Source organism: Humulus lupulus, chromosome 5 (genome assembly GCF_963169125.1).
Source record: "Humulus lupulus chromosome 5, drHumLupu1.1, whole genome shotgun sequence".
NCBI lineage: Eukaryota > Viridiplantae > Streptophyta > Magnoliopsida > Rosales > Cannabaceae > Humulus > Humulus lupulus.
This window is the reverse complement of record NC_084797.1, coordinates 31,864,857-31,889,596: the sequence shown is the minus strand read 5'-3', so window position 1 is coordinate 31,889,596 and position 24,740 is coordinate 31,864,857. Positions and strand designations below refer to the sequence as shown.

The 24,740-nt window shown below is 35.1% G+C and overlaps 2 protein-coding genes across 2 annotated transcripts; both read left to right on the top strand.

Annotated features, from left to right (window-relative positions):
• The first annotated feature begins 4,579 nt into the window (after positions 1-4,579).
• LOC133779019 (cytokinin hydroxylase-like) lies at positions 4,580-13,816 on the top strand. The gene is made up of 4 exons (XM_062219025.1): positions 4,580-4,886; positions 5,020-5,252; positions 5,656-6,270; positions 13,379-13,816. The coding sequence occupies exons 1-4, from the start codon at positions 4,580-4,582 to the stop codon at positions 13,814-13,816; spliced, it is 1,593 nt and encodes a 530-aa protein (XP_062075009.1).
• Positions 13,817-21,410: 7,594 nt separating this feature from the next.
• Positions 21,411-23,845, top strand: LOC133779018 (probable plastid-lipid-associated protein 13, chloroplastic). Its single transcript, XM_062219024.1, has 6 exons — positions 21,411-21,653; positions 21,741-21,862; positions 21,939-22,022; positions 22,171-22,267; positions 22,579-22,795; positions 23,751-23,845. Exons 1-6 carry the CDS (start codon positions 21,411-21,413, stop codon positions 23,843-23,845), a joined length of 858 nt encoding a protein of 285 aa, XP_062075008.1.
• Positions 23,846-24,740: the final 895 nt, after the last annotated feature.

Here is a 24,740-nt window from a genome sequence, read left to right as displayed (position 1 = left end):
GGGGAAATCGTAGGAAGGAAAAATGCAGGGGTGTTGGTTCTGTGACTAGCACTACAGCGCTAGCCTTTGGGCACTGTAGCACTAGGATTGGTTGTCTGGGGGGATTTTGGGTCTACTTGTAACGCTGTAGCGCCTCCAAAGAGCGTTGTAGCGCTACCCTGCTGCTAGAAGAGGGTTTTTGAGTTATTTTCAAGGGTTTTTGCCCGGGGGGTTCAGGGTTCGATTCCACCACCCCGTTTGGTGGAATTAGAGTTTCCCGAGGGCTCGGGATTGGTCTCAAGGTTAGGTTTTGGACATGAGGGTTGGTGATGACTCTGATCTATGGTTGTGACTAGGTGTGCGCTAGGGCTCAAGAGGAATCGTGCTCGGGGATCAAGTGAACGAAGCTAGCGAATTCAAAAGTAAGAAAACTACACCTGGTTATCTATCTGTGATGGGACTAAGTGCTCCCGATATCTATATAATGTCAATGATGGTATTATTCCATGGGACATGTGATAAACGGCCTAAGGGTGTCGTATACAATATTTGCGCAAAGGGCGCGGCTTGGCCACTGGTAGCCAAGGACAACTTAATATTCATTGAGCTCGGTTTAAGCGGGTCGGAGTCAGTGGGATAAACAGAGGGTGCGACCTAAGGGCGCTAACCCTAGTTATCATTTGTGATTAATTGTTGAAGTGAAATGACGTGTTTGGTATACTTGATTATCATGGATGTTTGGTCTGATGAGAATATGTTAATGTGATATGAGATATTGAATTGTCTGATAATTGTTTATGCTCTGTTATTGTGTTTTCTTGCTGGGCCTTGGCTCACGGGTGCTACGTGGTGCAGGTAAAGGCAAAGGCAAGTTGGACCAGTCCTGAGATGGAGAGCTGCGGGGCTGAATGTACATAGTCAGCTGTTCGGTCGCCATGGCCGAGGTGTGGATCAGGACAAGGAATGCCTATTAGTCTGTTTTTCCTTAGAATGGCTGATTACAGTATTTAAACCTTGAATCTTTGTAAATGGTTTTATCTTATTATTTTTGGGATCCCGTGTAAACATAAAAGGTTTATTTATAAGAAATGTGGCTTTTGAGACCAAAACCCTTTTAACCCTACTTCCATAATAGCTTCAATAACACATTTTCAACTAAACAACTTGATTAGCAAGTCTAGCACTTTTATAAACACACAGTGTAGCGGTCTTGGATATCCAGGGCATTACAACTAATATATATTAACCAGTCAGACTTGTAAACCAAAGGCACACATTTAGATTAGATTCAAACACATAAAATAAAAAATTTAGATTAGAGAACTTTTATGATTCTTTATTTAGCTTGTAGTACTAAATTGTTTAATGTTCGTACTAAACCAAATAATCATTTATATTTTAGATTACAAACACATCACAAAATATTTCCTAACAATAAATCAGAATACATAAATATGATGACCCAAATCTAAAATAATAAAGAACTAAACACAACAAACCAGAGCAACAAAAAATGATCAATACTTTATCTCTATATTTTAAAAAATATTTTTTTTCTAAGGAAATAACTTGCAAAACTGCCATGCACAAGAAATTCTTTTATTTTTTTAGTTTAAACATGGAAATATACAAAACAAAGCAGTATAACACACTGGAAAATAAACATTGAAAAACACAAAACAGATTAGAAACACACACAAAAAATCTAAATCTAAAACTAATATCAACATAAAAAAAATATTCTAAAAATCTCAAATCCAAAAACATATCAGTAAACAAAACAGAGTAGAAACATAAAATTCCTAACTTTAAATCTATCAATATCAGAAATATATATATAATATATTATGCAATTCGAAAACCGAAAATTCAAAACACATGGAAATACACAAACATGGAACAAATATGCCTCAGATTAATGAAACATCACTAATCCTTCAGATTATTGGGGATTTAGTCATTGTGATCATACAAAATTTCTCAATCCGAAAACCTCAAATCCACCAGCTAGTCCGAAAAATTCATGGCCTCCAAGCAATCCAAAATCCTCAACCAAAACCAATCAATCCAAAACAAATATTACTAACTACATATATTCTAAGCAATAAACAGAAGAAAAAAATTACTTTTCAAAAAAAGAAAAAAAGAACAAAGGGCCTCAAGATCAAAGATCGCTTACAGAGAACAAAGGTTACAAGCGCATACAACACACAATAGAGGCTTAGTCATGGATGCGGTGGCTTAGACCGGACGGCGGCAGTCTGGGTTCAAGATCGGATAAGAGGCCCCTGAGTTCAAGACCATAGATGAAGGCATCTGGGTTCAAGATCGAAGATGAGCGGTATCTCGATTCACGAACAATGAAGAATATGTTTGAGTTCAATAACAAAAATAAGGCGTCTAGGTTCAAGAAAAAAGGTAAAGGCATCTTAGTTCAACAACGGAGAAGAAGGTCTCTGGGTTCAACCATGGAGATGAAGGGTCTCGGCTATGCTCAGCCATGGTCTAATGGTGGTGGCGGTGCTCGAAGAAGAGAGAACAGAGAGGCTGTACTCAGAGAAGAGAAAATAATAAATTTATTTATGTTTTTATTATATTATATGTAATGATAAAATGATGTGTAAATTATAAAATAAGTATGGTCACACACTAGGATAATGTTGTAGACACATCAACATTAATTTTAATAAAATTTTAAAAATTAAAATAAAATTGGAGGGAAAAATAAGCTCCAAAAGCTGAAAATTTTCCCTCCAATATATATGTAGCTAAAACTCTTTACATACTAATTTTATTGGTAGCAAAAAATAAATCTGAAATAGTTTATAAATTTTGCAATATTTACCTACGAATAGTTCTTACCATTAAATATTGGTAGGTAAAACTCATATTTACCCACAAATAAATATAAGTAGGTAAGAAATTGGTAGGTAAATGTCAGATTTCTTCTAGTGCTTCTTTGAGCGGAGGAGACAACTAGGGTAACTATAGTGTTAGTTGTTTTATCAAAAATGAAACTTAGTGTAAATATGTAGTTTTTAGTTTTACTTGATAAAAACAAGTATATTTTTTATCATGTAATTTTGGTTTTTAAAATTTTGTAGATTATGTTTAAATTTTACTATATTAATTGTACAATTTTGAAATTTTGGACGTATGGTTTTAAAAAAGAAAAGGGATTTTTTTATCAATAGGAAAACAATTCCTACAAAATTGTCGTCTCATGTACAACATGACACGAAGTTTATTTTAAAAATTGTGGTCACATCACATGTGGCCATAAACTGTTGCCTGATGTAGCATAGGTGACGACGCTTGCACAAAATTGTTGTCTCATGTAACACAGTGAATGACACTTTTATTTGAACTGCCGTCTCATATTAGTGCATGGCATGACAATATTAGAATTGATGTATGAGCGTTCTTACGACAGTTTTAAACTGTCATCCTACGTCAATTTTGTAGTAGTGTGATTAAAATATATGGAGACATATAACATATTATTAACATTGCATGCACTAGGAGTAAGTGTGTCCTACTTTTTATATTATAAATATATATATATATATATATATATATGATGGCACTACTACTTAGACTATATCTAAATATATTTTCATTCTCTTATTATATTTTGATGATATACATTTATATATATATGGAGTCATTTATATAGCCAACAATTGGTGACTATAATATGATATATAAGAGAAGAAAGACCATTGATTTTAATATCTTAAAGTTTTTTAGATATTTTATAAATTTGAAATTTTTAAATGCTCATTCATTCTTTTAAAAGAAAATATTTTTTTTGGGCTAAGAAAATGTTGAATCAATTTGATTGTTAAAAATAAATAAAAATAAATATAAAAAGAGATAATTAAAGAAGAAAATTAATTTATTATTATCTAAATAATATAAAATAAAAAATATTAATTATATATTACTTTATAAATTATAGAGTATTGTTGAGCAAACACTAAAAAATTTGACATACTATTATTATTAGTATAATCTAATATGGAATCCTATATATTTTAATTTAACAAGTATTCTAACTAATTATAAAGTTACAACTCTTATAATATTAGACACTTTTAAATTGCTAAATTACAATTCCTAAATTATAAGCTATATATATTGATATAAAGTGGACCCCGGTCCTGCACTGCCTCCTGCCCTATTGAAATTCTTTTGTAATTACGTTTTTCTATTTTATTCTGTAATCATCATCATGTTCATTTTATTTTTTGGTAAAGATGCGGAAAATTTTAATTTTCTCTCGTGGTACGCATGTTATTTTGAATCAACCTTTTACGTCAAAGGCCGTCCACGTGGTGATGATTCATTGACTGAACTTGGACGGCGCGTGGCAAGGAATTAAACATTAATGAGGAGAAATAAAGAACACCCATCACATACATATGTTATATTATATGAACGACAATATCTCAGTCTCAGATATTCCTCTCACGCGGTTAGTTTCCGACAGAAATAATACCATCTCTGTATATATATACACTCGGACATATGTGTAATACTCGATCACATAAATCGAATAAGTTAAAGAAAAGATATATATCAACACAGAAACAATTCAATGGAGGCTCTTAAAATGATCTCCCAAGCTCTTTGGTTTGCCATCATATTAGTTTTTGGCACTTTTTTCTTCTTGTTTTGGAGAGTAGCCCATTCTTGGTGGGTATCTCCAAATCGGGTTTACCGTAATCTTAGAGAAAACGGGTTCGGTGGTCCGACGCCGAGTTTCCCATTAGGCAATGCAAGTGAGATGAGAAGAAAGAGTTCGAGCAATAATGAAGCTGAAGTGGTACCATCAAAAAATATCATCAGCCATGACTTGCACTCTACTGTATTCCCTCACTTTGCACTGTGGCGAAAGATCTATGGTAACTAACTCCCATTTTTCTTTGACAATTATCATATGTATGTATTGTTTTATTATCATTATATATATTTACTTGTGATTAAGTGATAATTAATGAATTTTTGATTGTATTGCTTAATCATGAAAATGTGCAGGGAAAGTATTCGTATATTGGCTTGGCACGGAACCTTTTCTGTACGTAGCAGATCCTGAATTTTTAAGAAGAATATCAGTTGGAGTAGTGGGAAAGAGTTGGGGAAAGCCCAATGTATTTAGAAAAGATAGAGAACCTATGTTTGGGAACAATAGTTTGACTATGGTTGAAGGTGACGACTGGGTTCGCCATCGACGTGCCATTACTCCTGCGTTTTCGAAAACAAACTTGGAGGTACTAATTCATGCATGCATGCAAGACTTTCTGTCTTTATTTATTTATATATATGTATAGGCATTTATACGTACCACGTCGTTCTGACCTTAAAAAGAACATTACTATAAGGACTAGTGTGTAACTTTATTGAGAATAATAGAATTTTACTATTTATTTGATTTGGACGTTTCCATGGGATTATCACCCTGACATTATTTTAGAGTACATCATATGGGTCGATCTTATGGTACAGTACTAATTATTGCATGCCTAGCTAGTAGTGATTTTTAGAATTATACGGTCGTCTTATGATTATTTCGTCCTAACTATATGTTTATGAGTTATAGTTTTACTCTCTATGACTAAAGGCTTCTTAAATAATATCTATCAATAACCATTGACTTAATTACGCTATGTGTAGGCTATGGCGTGGTCAATGATAGAGTCAACCAACAACATGTTAGACAGGTGGACTACTCTGGTGAATTCAAATAAGCCATTTGAAATAGATGCAGAGCGAGAACTGACAGCCATAACTGGAGAAATCATAGCCAAAATAAGCTTTGGAATAAGCTACGAAAATGGGCAGAAAGTGTTTGATAAACTAAAAGCCCTACAAGTTGCACTCTTCAAGTCAAATCGCTTAGTGGGGGTTCCTTTTAGTGAGTTATTTATGGACCGAAAACAAACTCTTAAAGCCCGAAATCTCGGGAAAGAAATAGACCAAATCCTCCTATCAATCATAACCGCTCGAAGAAAATCCATAAAGGAAAATAATTGCCAAGGAGACTTGTTGGGTTTATTGCTTAAAGCAAACGAAGAAAATGGTGAGAAGGGAAAGATGTTGACGGTTAGGGAATTAATCGATGAGTCGAAGACTTTTTTCTTTGGCGGCCATGATACCACCGCGCTGGCTTTGACTTGGACGCTATTGCTTTTGGCTTTGAATCAAGATTGGCAAACTCAGTTGAGAGAAGAAATTAGGGATGTGATTGGAGATGAAGTTAATTTCACCTGCATTGCTGGTCTAAAAAAGGTACCTATACATATATATATATATATATACTAGATAACATGTAAGGTTGTATAGTTTTTTTTTTGATGAAAAAGGGAATATATTGAAAACCAACCAAACAATTACAAACTCAACAGCCACAACACACAACCGAGAACTTACAGCTGAACTACTTTGTCAAAAAAAGCACGCTCATGAGACTTAAGCTTCTTCTTAGCCGGACTAAGAAGTCTACCCCTAACAAAATGTTTAATCAATTTAATGACATACCCCACAGAGAAGGAACAAAAGTTAAAAATACAATGGTTTCTATTTCTCCAAACCATGTACACTGAAGCTGCTAAGGCAGCAGACAAAACTATTTGCTTCAGCCCCTTTGGCTTGCCAGCCATCCAAGAGCTCCAACCATCAATGCTACTCGGCCATAAACCAGAACCCAACCAGATCTGCACCTGGGAAACAACCAGCCTAGAAAACGGGCACTCAAAAAACAAATGAGCATGAGATTCTTGATCCGCTTCACAAACCGGACAGAGCAAGGAAGGAAAATCCATATGACAGAGGCTGAGCTTGTCTCTAGTCAAAAGATGGCCCAAGGTAGCTTGCCATAAAATGAATCTGTGTTTAGGCACAGACAAAGAGTTCCAAACTACATTTGCAAAAATAACTCTGTCTTTGTTAAGCGACTTGTGATACAGACTTTTCAGACAAAGCTTGTTATGATGGACTGCCTCATCAAGTCTAACAACAGGGAAGTCATCTCTGAGCTTAGTCAATCTTTTCCAATACCAGCTCACATCCTGAGGAGCTCTGTAAAGCCAGAAATCCTGACCTTTTAAGTAAATCGAATCCACCCACTTAACCCAAAGAATATCAAGCTTAGACGAAACAGCCCAAATATACTTGGCAAGAAGCACTTTATTCCACATACAGCTATCTTTGAAGCCAAGACCACCCATACACTTAGGCAAGCACACCTGATCCCAAGCAGTGAAGTGCAACTTGCTGCGTTGAAGATTTCCATCTTTAACTCCCCAAAGGAAGTTCCTACAAAGCCGATCCACCTCCTTGATGACACTCTTAGGGAGAATGAAAATACTCATCCAAAAAGATCTTATGCCCAAAAGCACCGAGTTGATTAATTGAGCCCTCCCCGCAAATGAAAGATGACGGCTCGCCCAAGTGTGAAGTTTAGACTGAATCTTTTTGATTATGAGAGAACAATCGCCAGCCTTCCATCTAGAAGTTCGAAGAGGAACTCCCAAATATTTTAGGGGGAACTGCCCTTCAGAAAACTGGAGGCCCTCAATCAAACTAGTAATTTCTTTATCCGCCACGCCACCAAAATAAATCTGAGATTTATCCTTGTTGGCTGTCAAACCAGAAGCACAACAGAATGCCTGAAAGCTCTCCTTGATAATCTGAACCGAGCTATTAACCCCCTTGCAAAAAATGACCAAGTCATCGGCAAAACAAAGATTGACAAGTTTAAGGCGCTTACATTTAGGATGAAACCGGAAACTCTTGTCCAATGAAGCTTGCTGAAATAATCGGGTACAATACTCCATAGCTAAAACAAATAACAGAGGGGAAATCGGGTCCCCTTGTCTAAGCCCCTTCCGACCTCTAAACTCCCCTTGAACCTTCCCATTCATAAGAATTAGATAGGTGGGATCCTTCAAACAAGCCATGACCCACTTAATGAATTTAACCGGAAAACAAAACTCAGCGAGAATATCCTCCAAAAATTTCCAATCTAGCATGTCATAAGCTTTGCTCAAATCAATCTTCAAGACACACCTTGGGGAAGTGTTTTTCCTCTTATAGCCTTTGATAATATCCTGAAGAATTAGAATATTATGCGCCAATAACCTGTTTTTAACAAAGGCTCCTTGGTTAGGATGGACCAGACTAGGAAGCACCAAAGCCAATCTACTACAAAGCATTTTAGAAATGCATTGGTAAATAGAGTTACAACAAGCAATTGGCCTATAATCAGCTGCCCGAGAAGGAGTCTCAACTTTAGGGATCAAGGAAATAGTAGCTTTATTAATTTCCTCAGGCAGAAAACCACTGTCAAAGAAACCGATAATAGCAGCTGAAATTTCAGTCCCTAACTCGTTCCAAAGAGCTTTGAAAAATCCCGAGCCAAACCCATCAGGCCCCGGGCTCTTAATAGACTTAATGCTGAACATCGCATCTTTAACTTCCTTGATAGAGAAAGGCTTGACTAAACTAACTTGCTGTTCCAACGTCAATCTATGACCGAACTCAAAACAAGATTTCTGAATAGGACTAGAGGCCATGCTTTTGCTTCCCATAATCTTCTGGAAGTGAGTCACAAAATGGTTCACAACATCAGTAAACTTATCAATAATCTGGCCTGATTCAGTAACAACCGAAGTGATACAGTTAGAGGCTCTCCTTTGCTTAAGACAGGCGTGAAAATAAGCCGTATTATCATCTCCAAACAACAGCCAGTCCACTTTACTTTTCTGTTTCAAAAAGCTCTCATACACTCTGGCATGGTAATCCAAATTGATACCAGCCTCAGATTCAATTCGTTGAAGACTCACTGAGTGCGGATCACTCTGCAGGGATAACTGGGCAGCCTGGAACCTCTCTTTGGCCATTGTGAAATTCTGGCCAACATCTCCCACACTAAGCCTATTAAACTTCCGAAGCACCCCCTGAAGTCGGTTCAGCTTATAACAGATACGCACCAGCCCAGTCCCTCGAATAGCTTTACACCAGTTTTGTAAGACAATAACCTTAAACTTTTCATGGTTAGACCACATATTGAAGAACCTGAAAAGTTTAATACCACAATTAACAGAAACCTCAGGTTTAATGATGCAGTAGCAATGGTCTGAGTGCATTTCCCAGTTGAACACAGCCTCAGATTGAGGGAAAGTGTCCAGCCATCCTTCATTCACAAAGACTCTGTCCAATCTCAAATAAATTCTGTCATCCTTCTTTTGATTATTTGTCCAAGTAAAGTGAGACCCCCTAGCACGCAATTCATCAACTAACCCCAAGGCCCTCCAAGCTTGAGCATCAGATAACTCAATGGACGATATAGCACGACCACCAATTCTGTCCGCACTCTCAAAAACAGCATTAAAATCTCCAGTTATCAACCACGCAGTAGCTGGAAAACAAAGAGTAGTCAAATCCCTCCAGAGAGTCACTCTTTCCTCTATAGAGTTCCTACCATACACAAATGTCACACAAAACTCTTTATTTGTCCTTATGCCCTGAACATAAGTGTGAACCAGCTGGTCTGTTTCATGAAGAACCTTAATAGAAACCAATTGTTGTTGCCAAATAATCAACACTCCGCCATCAGAAACTGAACCCGAATAAAAACTCCAGTCTCTAAAAAAAGATTGCATCATCTTCTTGATCTTATCACCCCTAAGTTTGGTCTCCAACAAGCCACCTAAACCAATTTTATTAACAAAACAAAAGGAGCTCAGAAATTTCTGTTTCTCCTCCTTATTAATGCCTCTAACATTCCAACTAAGGATGCTATGATTCTCCATGTAACAAACTGGTTGAAATTAGTCCCAAATTTGCTACCTCCAAAACCTTTTCTTGCAACGCACTGGAAGAATTAGTCAAAGTGCTCTTTGCCCTCTGTGTGGCCTTTTTGTTCCCTCCAACCCGTTTAGGGGTAATCCAGTCCGATTGACTGCCTGTCTTGGTCTTACTGATTGGTTTCCGAGTCTGGTTAACACCAGACAGAACAGGGGCAAATTTAGAAGTCTCTTGGGGCATATCCATCTCCTCATTATTCACAGTCAGAGTCTCATTTCCCTCCTTCTCATTGACGACATCACACAGCCCAGTGACAGGAATTCCTGCCTCTATGACCTCTGAAACAACTTGGGGAACCTTAGGGCCTTGCCCTGCCTCATTCCCCAAACTGGTTTTTGGTCTCCAAATCTCAGCGGGCTTCTTGTTATACATACTGACAGTGTGACCATACACTTTACAACCCCTGCATTGGGTAGGAAGCCACTCAAACTCCAGAAATTGCTCCACTAACTGCCCTTTCTCATTGAGAAATTGAACCAATTTAGGGAGATCCTCCGAGAGTTCTATCTCCACTAAAACTCTAGCGAATTGCATCATAGATCTGTCATTCGTAACCTTATCGACCAATATCGGAACCCCTATTGTGCTCATAAGAGCACTCAAGCACTTAGTACCCCAATATTGCAATCCAAGACCTGGTAATCTAATTCAGACCGGAATAGACTTCACTGCCTTCAAGGTGTCCAAATCAGTAGACCAAGGCTTTACTATCACTGGTTTCCTATCAAAATGGAGAACCCCAGCTTCCAAAACCAAATCCCTAGTGACTTCATCACGAAAGTTAACCAGTGTGAACCCATTATTCAACCTGGCAATTCTCTCAATGCCAAGTTTACCCCATATCCTTTTAATAAATCCTTCAAAAACTGCAAACGGAGGGTTTGCCCCAAGCACCTGACACACCACAGCTGAACTCCAGAATAAACTCTCAATTTGGACCTCATCCAAATCAACTTGAGCAATACGTTGGCCCTCTTGAACAATTGGTTCCTCAAACCTGAGCTTTGCCCCACCTTGATTAGGAAGCAGGCCGCTGAACTGAGACCATTTATCCCTAGCCTGGCTTTGAAAATTACCTGCAATTTCAGTCGTATCCTCTTCTCCATCGTCTAACAAACCATCTCCAACAGATGTTCCAATACAGCCTGAAGGACCGTGAACTCCAGCTTCAGGGAAATCCAGCATCGAATCAGTATAAACTTCTTCCATCTCCTCCGGAATAGCATCGTCGGCTACCGTCTGCTGCCCTCCAACCGTCTGGACCGCTGGAGAAACATCCCCCGTCGATTTAGTAGCTGGCTTTAGGGTACTTTTCTTGCGTCTCGCCATGGAGAAACCAGAGAGCACCTAGTCGCCTGTTATTTTTATAATTTATAAATTATAAATTATTTTTATTAATTTTGTATGATTTTCATATAAATTTTAAATAAATAAACACCACTATAAAAATTAAAACAAAACATTGTTTATAGTTTTTTAATATATATATATAATATGATATTCTTTTAAATTATAAACTACTATATTTAAAAAATAAAATATTCATGATATTATTCAAATTACACTTTAATGATTAAATAATAAGCTTATTTATTTTTTATGAAAGAGAAATATTATTCTAATTTTTTGTGTAGTTACATAGTTATACTATTATTATATACACACGACACCTATATATAATATATTTATAATATTTATTATTATTCAATATGAATATATATTTATATTAGTTACACTATAACATTTAATGATAATATCGGCGGTAGGCTCTGCCGCTATTAAGCCCCATCTCCGCCTCTATTATTAAGTACCAACAGGGATCAGCCGCTAATACCCCCCGCCGGTATTAATTTGACATTAATAATATGTATTAGCGGTGGACTAACAGTCGGCCGCTACTAATATATTATTAGCGGCAGGTATTAGCAACATACCCCGCCATTACTTTATGTGTCAGAATCAAACACTAACACAAAATAACATTTAGTATTAGCTGCGGGGTCTGCCGCTAATGATTTTAATATTTTTTTAAAAAATTAATATTCACTAAATTTAAATAATTTTAAAATTAATTCATAATATTTATATATATATATATATGAATCGTCGTGCTCTGACCAATGGTGGTGCTCCGGTCAGTGGTGGTACCCTTAACAATATAAATAAAATTATAAAAATAATAAATATATTTATATATATGTAAAGATTATATGTATTTATATGTATATAATTATATATATAAATAAGATATTATCGTATGGGGTGAGCGGTGGAGACGAAGACAACGATGGTAGTGGGGGAGGTGGGTTCGTCGGTACGATGGTGGGAGAGATGGGTTCGTCGAGATGGTGGTGGAGGAAGTGGGTTCGGAGAAGAAAAGAGAAGAGAAGAGAAGAGAGGTGGCGAAGATGAAGAGAGTCAGACCAAATGAGGGGTCCTTTCAAAAAAAATTCTATATACAAAGTTATTAGCGGCGGATAGTCCGCCTCTAATAATATCAATTATCCGCTGCTAATAATTTTAAATAATAAATCTGCCACTAACAATATTTTATATATATTTTTTAAAATTTAAACATTATTATCGGTGGACCCCCTAGTCCGTTGCTAATAACCTTCACATTACAGGCGGATTCAGCTTGTCTGTAATTATAGCGCCTCTAATATTAATTTTTCTTGTAGTATTAGATCAAATAAAAATATGCTTGTTTTCTTTTTAAATATAAATAATATATATTATATATCATTATTATAATGATATTTTATAATATTTAAATTTATATTAGTATAACTATTAAATATTCAGTCTTGTATTAATTATTATTATTATTATTATAATATTTGAATTTATATTAATATAATTAGTAAAAAATTAAGATTACATATTATTACATAATAATATTTTATAACATTGGAATATATATTGTATTATATATTATTATAATAATGATATTTTATAAGACTTGAATTTAAATTTATATTAATATAAGTAGTAAATATATATTTTTAATTAATTTTAAAAGTATATATATTTAATTAAATATTTAGAATATTCTGTTAAAGTTAACAAAAAAAATCGTTAAAACAAAAAATTTATGTTATCTACACATTTATATAGAAGAGATATTTATATTGTAATTTTGAAATTTTATAACCACATAATAAATAAATAATAATATGCAATAACTAGTTATTGAAGAAGAAAAAGAAATCATTTCATGCCACAAATAGTATAGGTGATTCAATAAGTAAAAAATTTATGTCATGATACTACATAAAAGAGAATTTTTCTTACGGCTGGCGGAGTAACAAGGAAAATTATCTCACAAATTATCAAGCAATAATCTCTATACTATTAATAATGTGTGTATTTTGTTTTAAGAAAAAATGACTGACTATTTCATTAAAGTGGTTGGAATATTATTGGGAATTTTGGCAATTTAATTCACCTTAGTAACAGCTATAAATAAATATACACATATACTTCTTATAAATTATATTAATCATGGATTCATATTCAAATTGTGCAGATGGGATGGGTAATGAACGAGGTTATCCGACTATACTCACCGGCACCTAATATACAAAGGCAAACTAGAGAAGACATAAAAGTAATAGACAAAAACATGGTAATCCCCAAAGGAACAAACATATGGATTGACGTTGTGGGAATGAACCATGATCCTTCTCTTTGGGGAAATGACGTCAATGACTTCAAACCTGAGAGGTTCCAAAACGACGTAGTTTATGGTGGCTGCAGCCACAAGATGGGTTTTCTACCGTTTGGATTTGGAGGAAGAATGTGTGTGGGCAGAAACTTGAGCACGCTCGAGTATAAAATTATCCTAGCCTTAATCCTCACTAGGTTTTCCTTTACCTTGTCGCCAAACTACCGTCATTCACCTTCTACCCTACTTACTTTGCGGCCTACTTATGGATTGCCTCTTGTAATGCAACCCATTATATAATATTATTTTAAAGATACCACTGACTGTAGTAGTGATTATTTTTAATCACTATTTCTAGTATTTTTTTGTATATAAATAAGTTACAACTCTAATATTTTTGCAAAATGATGGTATATAATGCAGTTATAGTAGACTTCCCAATTTTTTCAAGAAATTCTGAATAATAGGATGCTGAAATCAAGATTCAAACAACTTGTTGCAAGCATGTTTGTTTCAATATTTATACGCGAGTGTAATAGGATATTTAAATCCTAATTTTAGTATCCTAAATTTATCTGGAGTTTTTTAAAAATTTGTGAGAGATCTCCTGTAACTATATTATACATCATTATTTAAAAAAATTGAGTTACAACTTATCATATACTGAAAATACTAAAAATACTTATTGCTCGTTTTAAAAACAATCACTACCCAAATTTTTTCTTTATTTTAATATAGGGTAAAAAAAATAGGATGGGTAGTCTTTAATCAAAATTTCCTCTAACTCATGTAATTTCAACATTAAAAAATACAAAATTTATACTAATACTATTTTATCTTTGATCCATTAACATCAAATATGATACTCTAAATATTGTGGTAAATTATTGTCATTTATATTTTCTGAGAAATATAGTTAGCTCGATTATTTTTTTTTTTTTTAATGGACTATGATTGTGTATTTATTAATATGACCCACTTTCTAAAGGATAAGTTAAAAAAACTCTCAAATGCATGTATGGTTTCCTTAATATATCATGCTTTTTTATTATTAAAATTTTATTATTGATGCAATGACTATATTTGGTTTTTTAATTTTAAAAATTAATTGTTAATTAGAATTGTGGGCAAATGCCTAACCGTAATGTAATATTATATATACAGGGCTTAATTTATTTATTTTTATTACTATACCTAATATATAAAATAACGATTAAACATTCTTAGAAAAAATGTGTAAAAAATAACCATATACATACAGAAAATGAAAATATTATTATACCTGAAAGGAATCACACAAATTGTGAGATACATTTCCCCATGCCTTCCCATACACATTACTTTTTTTAATTGAATCCCACAAATTGTGGACTTGATAAACTCAGTAAAATTGCCTAATAATTTAACATTCCAAAAAGGCAAGCTATCAAAAATCCAAACTCTAAAAACTAATTGCTCTTCCTACCCATGGTCTATAAAACCCAAGATCACCACTAAAGAAACCTTCATTCTAAGAACCTACATTATTATCGAAGAACAAATACAAGTTTCCCTTTTACAATTTTTTCCTACCATATTTGTAATTCGCACAAAATTTTAGATGACATTCCTACTTGTGGAATTAGTTTCTCCAAATCCTACACCAATACCAGTCATAACAGAATAATTAACTAACTTGTCAACCAATGACAAATCTATTAAAGGCTATATATTAAGACTTGGTCTTCACTTGCTCGGGTTAAGAAAGAAGCTCAAGAGAGAGAGAGAGTGTGTTCTTTGTCATTTTATTTAATTTTCTGCACTTATTATGTTCTTATATTGATATTATACTTATTGATTTACTCTTGTGTTTAAACAAACTAACATTTTGTTTGCATTATTGGGATCTTGAAGTTGAAATCAATACAAATTTCCTACAAAATCAAAGTCAGGTTGACGATCTAAAGCAATCAAGATCCTAGTACTTTCGCATCAAGATTAATCAAGAACAACATCACACTAAGAACATGTAGACAATGGCAAAGTTTAACTCGAAAAGTTTGATGGTTCTACTGATTTCGGATTATGCGTGAAATTTTGAAGGGAATTCTTGTTCACAAGATTGCTAAGGTGCTAGGAGACAAGAAATTGTTGGAGAGTAAGAAGGGAGAAGTAGCTGAAATGGAGGAGATGACATACTATACAATCATCATGCACCTTTCCGACTAGTAAGGAGAAAGTTGAGTGGAGAAACTACATCAAAAGGCATTTGGGATAAGCTTGAACAATTTTACTTGACACCTTCAATTTCATGCAAGATCAACCTTTTCAAAAGACTATACGGGTTTAGAATGAATTCCTCCTTTTCTTTAAATGATAATATTGATAAGTTTAAAATGAAATTTTTGTTGGACTTGGTAACATTGATCACAAGGTAGATGAAGAAAGCCCAAGCCATTATTCTACTAAGATCACTACCAATAACTTATCAAGAAGTTAAAGCTGCCATCAAATATGGCAGGGATGTTATCTCACTTGAAGATGTACTTGGAACTATAAAATCTAAGGAGTTCGAGTTACAATTAGAGAAGGAATCTAGGAAAGATGAAGCCTATTTTGCATGAGGAAGACAATTAAAGAGAAGTTTTTCAAGGCAGCCATCTCACTTTCGTTCCAAATCAAGAAGCAAAGATTTGAGGCAATGCTTGAATTGTGGCAAAGTTGGCCATATGAAAAGATTCTGCAACATGTTGAAGAACCAGAGAATGTTCAAACCGAACAAGACAATAGACACCAATATGACTACAAGTCACAACCAGATCACAAGAGTAATCACAAACCAAATCAGTATAATCAAGAAACTATTGTTGTAGCCGACACCAATGATGATTGGTCCTCTAATGGGGATGTTTTTTCAATCTCAGAGAATGCATCAAACAAAGAATGGATTTTAGATCCAGGATGCATGTAACGACCCAAAATTACTAATAGGGCTTAAGGGCCTTGATTAGTGTGCCAGGAGGGCATAATTGGTTTATGTGTGATTTAAATGATTAAATGCATGATTATGTGATAAGCATGCTTATATGATTATATGATTATATTGATATATGAGATGCATGGTTATGAGTATTAGTATGCATGTAGGCCATGATTAGGTTATAAGGGCATATTCGTAATTTTGGCTCGTTGAGGGCATAAATGTAATTAATTGTGATTAAATATTGAGACCACATTATTATGTGGATATATATCTGCATCTTGTGACTCGAGGCGATCCTAGTGAGCGATTTAGTGAAAAAGTCACGGTAAGGATTTATATCCGACTCGGGGGAGCCTGGGGGTATTTCTGGGAATTTGGGAAATATATTGGAGACTATTTGACATTAGGAAGAATAATTGGTGATTAGTTAAGTGTCAATGTTTAAGCGGTAAATATTAGGGACACTTGAGAAATTAGCGGGAATTGGGAACAAATGACCAAAATGCCCCTAGAATGACTTAAAGGCTGGGTTATATTTGGGAGGGCAATATGGTCTTTTGGTGTTTTAAAAGGGATTAGTATTAATCTGACTTTTTAGAGATAGTGGAAGTTGTAGAATGAATTAGAAGTTGAAGGAAAGAAGCAAAAGAAAAGAAAGAAGAAAAAACAGAACATCTAACTCACCCCTTTCTTCTCCTCTCGGTTTGCTCTATTCCTCACCATTTCTTGTGAGTTTTGGAGCTGGAATCTCAAGGATGGTCTAGGAAATGTCTTGAGACTTTGATCCTTGAAGTGGCTAGAGGTTCAGCTGTAGTTAATACTCAATTAAGGTAAAATTTACAGAGTTCGGTCTGAATTTTCTAACTTTGATGAAGTTGATTATGATTTTGAGCTTTGAATGGAAATTAAGGGATTTGAGCTTTGGGAGTTGAGGAGCTAAAGGCTAGAAGGTCATAGAAATAACCTAAGGTCTAATTCTCCCATTAAAGGTAACAATTTCTCGCTTTGAAGTTTTGAATTTCTTGTTAAGTCCTTGAGCTTCAAGCTCAATCTTGTTTTTTCTGTGTTTGTTGGTGCATGTGGCCAAATTTGATGTGTTGGGCCATGTGGGGTGAGATGTAGTGAGTGGTAGGCTTAATTTGAAGTGTGGTAGAGGTTTGGAGGGGATTTATGGAGGTTTGGCTCGGGGAAATTCGAAGGAGAAAACCAGAGGTTAAAGATTGTAGTTTGTAGCGCTAGCCTTGGAGCGCTACAACGCTATGCTGGCTTCCTGCGGGGGCTTTTGTCTTTGCTTGTAGCGCTGTAGCACCCACTTTGTGGCGCTGTAGTGCTACCCTACCTCCAGAAATGGATTTTTGGGTATTTTCTTAGGGTTTTTGCCATGGGGCTCAAGGTTTTATTCCACTACCTCGTTTGGTGGAATTAGGGCTTCCCGAGGGCTCAGGATTTTTCTCGAGGTTAGATTATGGAATTGAAGTTTAGTGATGGTTCTAATTTATGGCTGTGACTAGGTTTACACTAGGGCTCAGACGGGATCATGCTTGAAGGTCGATTTCACTAATCAAAGCTATCGAATTCAAAGGTAAGAAACTGCACCCTGTTACGTGAATATGTCGGGACTAAGAGTTTCCTATATTTTTATGTGATGTCAGGAGATGAGATTATGCCATGGGTACTTGTGATAAACGGCCTAAGAGTGCCATAATCAATATTTGCGCACAGGGTGCGGCTCGGCCACTAGTAGCTGAGGTTAAAGACATAAAAATTGAGCTCGGCCTAAGCGAGCCGGAGTCAGTGGGATATTCAGAGGGTGTGGCCTAAGGGCGCCGACCCTAGATTTTGGCATGATATGTTTAATGTTGTTTAAACTAATGGTTGTGGAGAGTATGTTGTCTGAGTAACTGATTATTTGCTTGTAGATTGGTATCACTATCTATATGAGCAATATGACCTGTTTATATCTGATTGATAATTCATGAAATATCTGACTGTTTTTTACCGTTTATACTCTGTATTGTGGCTTTCTTGTTAGGCCTCGGCTTACGGGTTCTTCGTGGTGTAGGTAAAGGCAAGAGCAGGTGGACCAGTCCCGAGTTGGAGAGCTTTGAGACTGAATGTACATAGTCAGTTGATCGGCTGCCACAGCCGAGGAGTGGTACATGATAGGAGAAGCCTAAATGTTTGATTTGCCCTTAGAGTGGCCAGTACTTGTTTACAACCTGGAATTTTTGTAAACTATCTTTTAAACTCTATTTCTTTTGGGATCCCATGTACGAAATGTTTATCTAAATGAAATGTATCTTTTATGACCAAAATATTATAACCCTAGTTCAATTATGGTTTCAGTATCACGTTTCTAACTAAATGACTTGATTAGCAAGTCTTGCACCTTTATAAACACACAGTGTAACGGTCTTGGCTACACAGGGCGTTACAACTTGGTATCAGAGTGTCCTAGGTTTAAGGGTACCTGAAGACTGGCTGGACATGTACATTCGCCGCTAAAGACAAGCTCGACTCAAGGTTTGGTAATTGTGTATACATGATTATATGCTTATATGATTGGAAAGGAATACGAATGCTGATATCTGTTTGATTAATAGGAAGCATGAGATACTGATAGGGCCTGGGCCTTGACTGATGTGTGATGGTATCGAGCACTACAACAATTATGCCCATACATTACATTAAAATATCACATATTTTAAAAAGTGTTATTGTCGCATGCTAATAGAAAAAGACACAGACATTTTACTTAAATGAAATGAAAACAGGCGGTAAATGAAGTACATAGGTGCCAAATTAAAGAAAAAAGCAATCTCTAAGGTTGAATCCCTAATAACTCTTCACGCCTCCTCTGTTTCTCTCTCACACTCAGTAACTCTCTCTCGCTCGTTCAATCTTTCTTTCTTTCTCTCTGTTAGTTGTAGGTGTGTAACAAGGTGATGGGGGCCTGCGGCTTGGGTCGTGTGACAGGGAGGCTCGACTCATGGGTCTACAACGTGGCTCGCTCATGGGTGTGACTGTAATGACCCAACTACTCTAGACTTTTGGACCATTAACGAAAACTATACATACTAATCCTTAATAAAACTTACAAGTGAAAATACCATAACTTTATTAAGAAACTTGTAAAAATAAGAGTTAAACTTACATAAAATTTAGCTTAGGATATGGGATCCCATTGTTTTAAAAACAAAACAAAACATAATTTAAAATAAAAAGGAATTACATAACAAGTGTGGAAAAATACATGGAAAAACCATAAAACAAAACTACATCCTCGAATTGTAACGCTCGGCTCTTGAATCCATTCGACCTCAATACACATTCTCCAAGCTTCCAAGAACCTTTCCCGCCACTAAGACTATTTTCCTGCACATATAAACAAAAAATAATGAGCCTAATGCCCAGCAAGGAAAATCTAACACATAGTTCATATACATAAATTTCATAAGAAACATAAAAACATAACATAACACTTATATCATACACATACTATAATGGCCATTATTACTTGGGGTCCCATAGACTAAACAAGTCATATGCCCATTAGATTAGTGGGGTCCTACTAGCTAAGCAGGTCATATGCCCATAATCCATTTGGGGCTTGTTAGTCATATGGGTCATATGCCCAAGCCTACATACATACATAACATAACACATTTCGTAACATAAAAACATAAGATAACATATAAAACATATAACATATGAATTCTACCCTATTTTCCTTACCAAAATTACCGGGATATGAGGACAGAGTTGGGACTTTGGAACACTCTTAAAAACCATTTATGAAAGGTGAGTTTATTGAAGAAAAAGAGATGAAGGAACTATACTTTTAAAATATACTTACCAAAACCTTTTGCTCAAGAACTTAGATTTCCTAACCAAAATAAGAATAAGGTTAGAATGAGTAGAAGGCTATGAGAACTTTTAAAGAAAATGTACAGAAACGAACTAGAGTTTGGGATACCTTGAAGACTTATAAGACCGATCTAAACCTTGAACCGAAATGCTATAAAATCTTACTTCCCAAGTGTTTTGATAAGCTTATGATGATCAAGCTTATGATTCCCAACCCAAGTGTTTACACTCTCACACTCACCTAGCAACTTGCAGCCTCTGAACTTAGAGTAAAAGATGAATAATGGCTAGGTACTAGGTCCTATTTATAGAGTTTAGGAATGAAGAGATCTTCATTTAACTTGAATAAAAATAATGGCTTTCTAAGTGAAAATAATTTGAATTATCGTTCAGCAGAGGCTGAAGACTCGTTCAAAATGATGCTGGACTTATCAAGAGGTTGAAGGGTTGAATGGAAAATGATTTCAAAAAGTTTCAAAATATGCTGAGAGGGGCGATATATCGCCCCCTGTAGGCGATATATTGCCTGGGCCAGTATGCCCGAGGCAGTCGTGCATCGTTTCGTGTTTTTCGTATCTTCATGCTGCGATATATCGGCATATGTTGATTATTTAAACACGAAATTACCCATTTTTAGCTTAATTTGAATTGAGTAAACAACCTTGACTAAGCCATTAAACGTTTTCAAAGCTGCTGACTGACCTTAGAGCATTCAAATTTTACCCTAAATAAATTTAATCCTCAAAATACTTAATCATTAATAACCCATGCATAACATGTGCTAAAATCCTATTGGTTCTTATCTAAACCTTATAGTATAATAAATATTATCCTCAATATCAGTCATATTAATCAAACCTTAGGTTAAAATTAATATTCCTACACTATAGGTTAAACTTAGAAAATCTACAGGTACTACTACGAGTGTCCAAATAAATCCCGGTCTGAACCAAAAATCCACAGTTATAAAGATAATAATATAATTACTATAATACTACTATCTAACTAGCTAAGTAAAGTTCTTGGACTCTACAGCGACTGTGCTTGCGGCAGTGGGTCTACGACATGGCTCGACTCGTGGGTCTACCACGGTCTTGTACCAGCTATCTGCTATCTCTACAATCTGTTCCTGTTGTTCGTCATCTTCCTCCGCCTCATCTACCACAACTTCCCTCTCCATGTTTCGCCCGACTCCGATGGAGATTGACTTGCAGAGCAATGGTCCAGCATGCTGTACAGGGAGGAGCTCCAATTGCTTACGCCAAAGAAATGGAGAGGCTATCCGCTAAAGAATCCCTTCTTCTTGCTGTGAGTCTCAAGTTTTAAGAATTTGTGTATTGTAGTTGATAAGACCTAGCATTTGAGCTTTGAATTTGGGATTATTTATTTATTCAGTTTAAGGATTCTGGGGGTTTTGAGGCTTTAGTATCTGGAAAGACGAGTGATTTGCAGAGAATTGATGTGAATGGAAGAATTACCGGCCTTGAGCAGCTTAATCCGACGCCTCTTCCAACGACGTAAGTGCTCATTTGAGCTGAGGATTTTTTCCAAGCTTCAATTTTTATGGGATTTTTACTTGTTTAAGCTAATCAGGTCGCAATTCGTGGAGGGTCGGTGGAGTTTCGAATGGTTTGGGTCTGGAAGCCCAGGTTTATTTGCTGCCAAATTCATATTCGAGTGAGTTTTCTATGCTCTCATGTGTTACTCAGCTTTGAGAAATGTGGTTTGTATTTGTCCAAAATTATGTGGTTAATGTGAAATTGGATTGAGTTGGATAACAACTGATTGTGTTTGATGTTTATTGTAACCCCTGAACTGTTTGTAGGATATTTCCCTCAAATTTGGCTAACTTATCGAAAATAGATATGGTGATCAAGGATGGATATGCAAGAGTTACGACAAACATGAGAGTTTTGAACTCGGCATTCTACTCTTTAATGATGTGAATTTACTTAACAAATGGGATTTCATAGTATGTGTTTACAAATTTGGCTCCTTTTCTCCCAATGCTTCCAACTTAATTTGATTGACCATATGGTTTCAAATGATTTTACAAAATTAACTTTTACTTCTTATTCTAAGATGCCGAAAACTTAGTACAAATGGGAAATAAATCTGTTTGCATGTTTTTTTTTAATGTTGACTCGATTTGTATGCTTTGATAACTTCATCAGCACATAGCTGCATATATCTTTCTTTTTAAAGGGCATTTATTATGTTTGTTTGAATGCAGATAGAAACCAAGTTTACTCTGTCAACAAAATTGACTGTTGAAGGACCACTTCGAATGAGAGAGGAATATGCAGGTGGGGTTTTTGAGACACTAAAGGTTATTGAAGAAACAGTGCCAGAACAGCTTAAAGGTGCACTTGGTCAGGCAGCAAACACAATACAAAAACTTTCTATACCTGTTAGGGATGCTTTCACTAGTGGTCTGAGAGTTCCTTTGAGTAAGAAAAATTTATGCTTTATTGACCATTTTTGAAACCTTACAAATTTGAGTTAGTACCTACCTATAATCACTGTTTTAATATGTTGTCAAAAAGTGTTTGGTCAGATATTGCTTGTTCTTTGTCCTGGAAACAACTGCTGTATGGGACAGAACCCTGTCCTTTCAGCCTGTCAACTTTTGCATTACCATTCTTGCTTGTATAAGAAAACAGTCATCAGCCTTTGGCGAGTTAGTATCCTGCACTTGACATTTGCAGTTTCTTGGGGTTTTATTATCTTCCAGATTTCCTTTATATAGCTCTTTTATAACACCCCAAACACACTTGACATTTGTAGTTCCCTGGAGTTTTATCTTCAGTTGCTTTTACACAGTTCTTTATAACACAAAAATGACCTGAGCTATTAGAGCAGCTAAGATAACTATCAGTAACTAAAAAGTTGAAATTTGCCAAAGGATGATTAAGTGTTGACTGCTGAGGATACTTTTTGTACTCACCTTTGATTACACTTTATCATTATAATATTCCCTAGAAAGATGCAAATGATCATTAAAATGTGGTACTTGTTAAGCCAATTTTTACAGCTACTAAATATTTTGGTTAGTTAGTTGTTCATTGTAACTAATTATTGTTATTTTGTAGATTAGTTATTTTATTAGTTTCGGTCTTTTCTGTGTATATACTCTTTTGTATCATTACTTCATTAATGAGAATTGATTCTATTCATTCAGTCACTAAGTTTCCATACAGTACCTACCACCAATGAGGAAAAAAAACATTAAAAATGTGGTAATTAGAAATATAAGGTGCCATATGATTATATTTTAAGAGAGATTTTTAAGATTCAGTTTTCAATGAGAATTGAATCATGCTTTCGTTTACTTTTACTGCTGACTCACTAGGTTATTACTATAAAATGTGAAAATATCCTAAGCATTTCATCTTATGCACACAGGTGGAACTTTCCAGAGACTATTCATGATCTCATATCTTGATGATGAGATACTTGTATGTATACTTTTACCAAAAACTCTTTCCACCAAAGCATAACTTCAGGTGCATTTACTAAATTGTTATTTTGGTAATTTTAAACACAATATCTTATGGTGCTCAAGGCCCTGCAATCCTAATTCTATGGAACTTAGTGAAGCTATAACATATGTAATAGGAATTGTAGAATAAAATATTCTTAAATGATGCTTGGTAAGGAAATTAGTTCCAACTCCTTTCAATCTGTAGAAGAAATGTGAAAAATATATATTCATATATAGAAATTTGCATATATTTTAGAATGGATATGATCTTATTCTTAATAGTGCCTACCCTAAAGTGAGAAGCTTTTTCACTAACCTCTATTAAAAACTAACACATCAGTGTAGATAAAATCAGATTATCACCCCCACTTAGTTAGCATGATAATGTTTTCCTAAATTTTAGATCCTTCTCTGGCAAGCGACATGCATTGGGTGTGAAACTGGAAGTACAAACTAGAATTTGAACACTAAACTCTAAATGTGAACTAGTTGTAGTTTTAATAGATCTTTATGCTACTTAAATTCTTCCATGTACAGTTTTGAGATATTGTTGCAAGCTCAAATAGGATTATGTTAGTTATGTTGCTTTAAATATTTTGCTATATGCATATACCAGCTTTGTATTCTGTTATAGACTATTAACTGTATTGAATAAGGCTTCTTGAGTTTAATATTTTTAATGAACCAATAAACTTTCCATGATTCTATTGTTTAGCCATACCTTTGTCTTTCTATATATAAGAGTGGACTAAATCTTTAAAAGAAAAACAAATTATTCAACATTGCTTGGTTCTTTAATACACTTCACAACAACATTGATAATCATGATTTTTCATATAAATGAATTTTTAAGCTTTGCCTTGTGAATGAGCTAGATGACAGCTTGCTTCTTGCAGTTAGCTTCTTGGACT

What these genes read in the sequence shown, in the direction of transcription:
- LOC133779019 (XM_062219025.1), top strand. Translation starts at nt 4,580, where the DNA reads ATGGAGGCTCTTAAAATGATCTCCCAAGCTCTTTGGTTTGCCATCATA. An exon ending in ACTGTGGCGAAAGATCTATG is followed by an intron (nt 4,887 to 5,019) that starts GTAACTAACTCC and finishes GAAAATGTGCAG; the next exon opens with GGAAAGTATTCGTATATTGG. An exon ending in GCATTGCTGGTCTAAAAAAG is followed by an intron (nt 6,271 to 13,378) that starts GTACCTATACAT and finishes CAAATTGTGCAG; the next exon opens with ATGGGATGGGTAATGAACGA.
- LOC133779018 (XM_062219024.1), top strand. Translation starts at nt 21,411, where the DNA reads ATGGCTCGACTCGTGGGTCTACCACGGTCTTGTACCAGCTATCTGCTA. An exon ending in CCGACGCCTCTTCCAACGAC is followed by an intron (nt 21,863 to 21,938) that starts GTAAGTGCTCAT and finishes TAAGCTAATCAG; the next exon opens with GTCGCAATTCGTGGAGGGTC. An exon ending in GCTGCCAAATTCATATTCGA is followed by an intron (nt 22,023 to 22,170) that starts GTGAGTTTTCTA and finishes AACTGTTTGTAG; the next exon opens with GATATTTCCCTCAAATTTGG.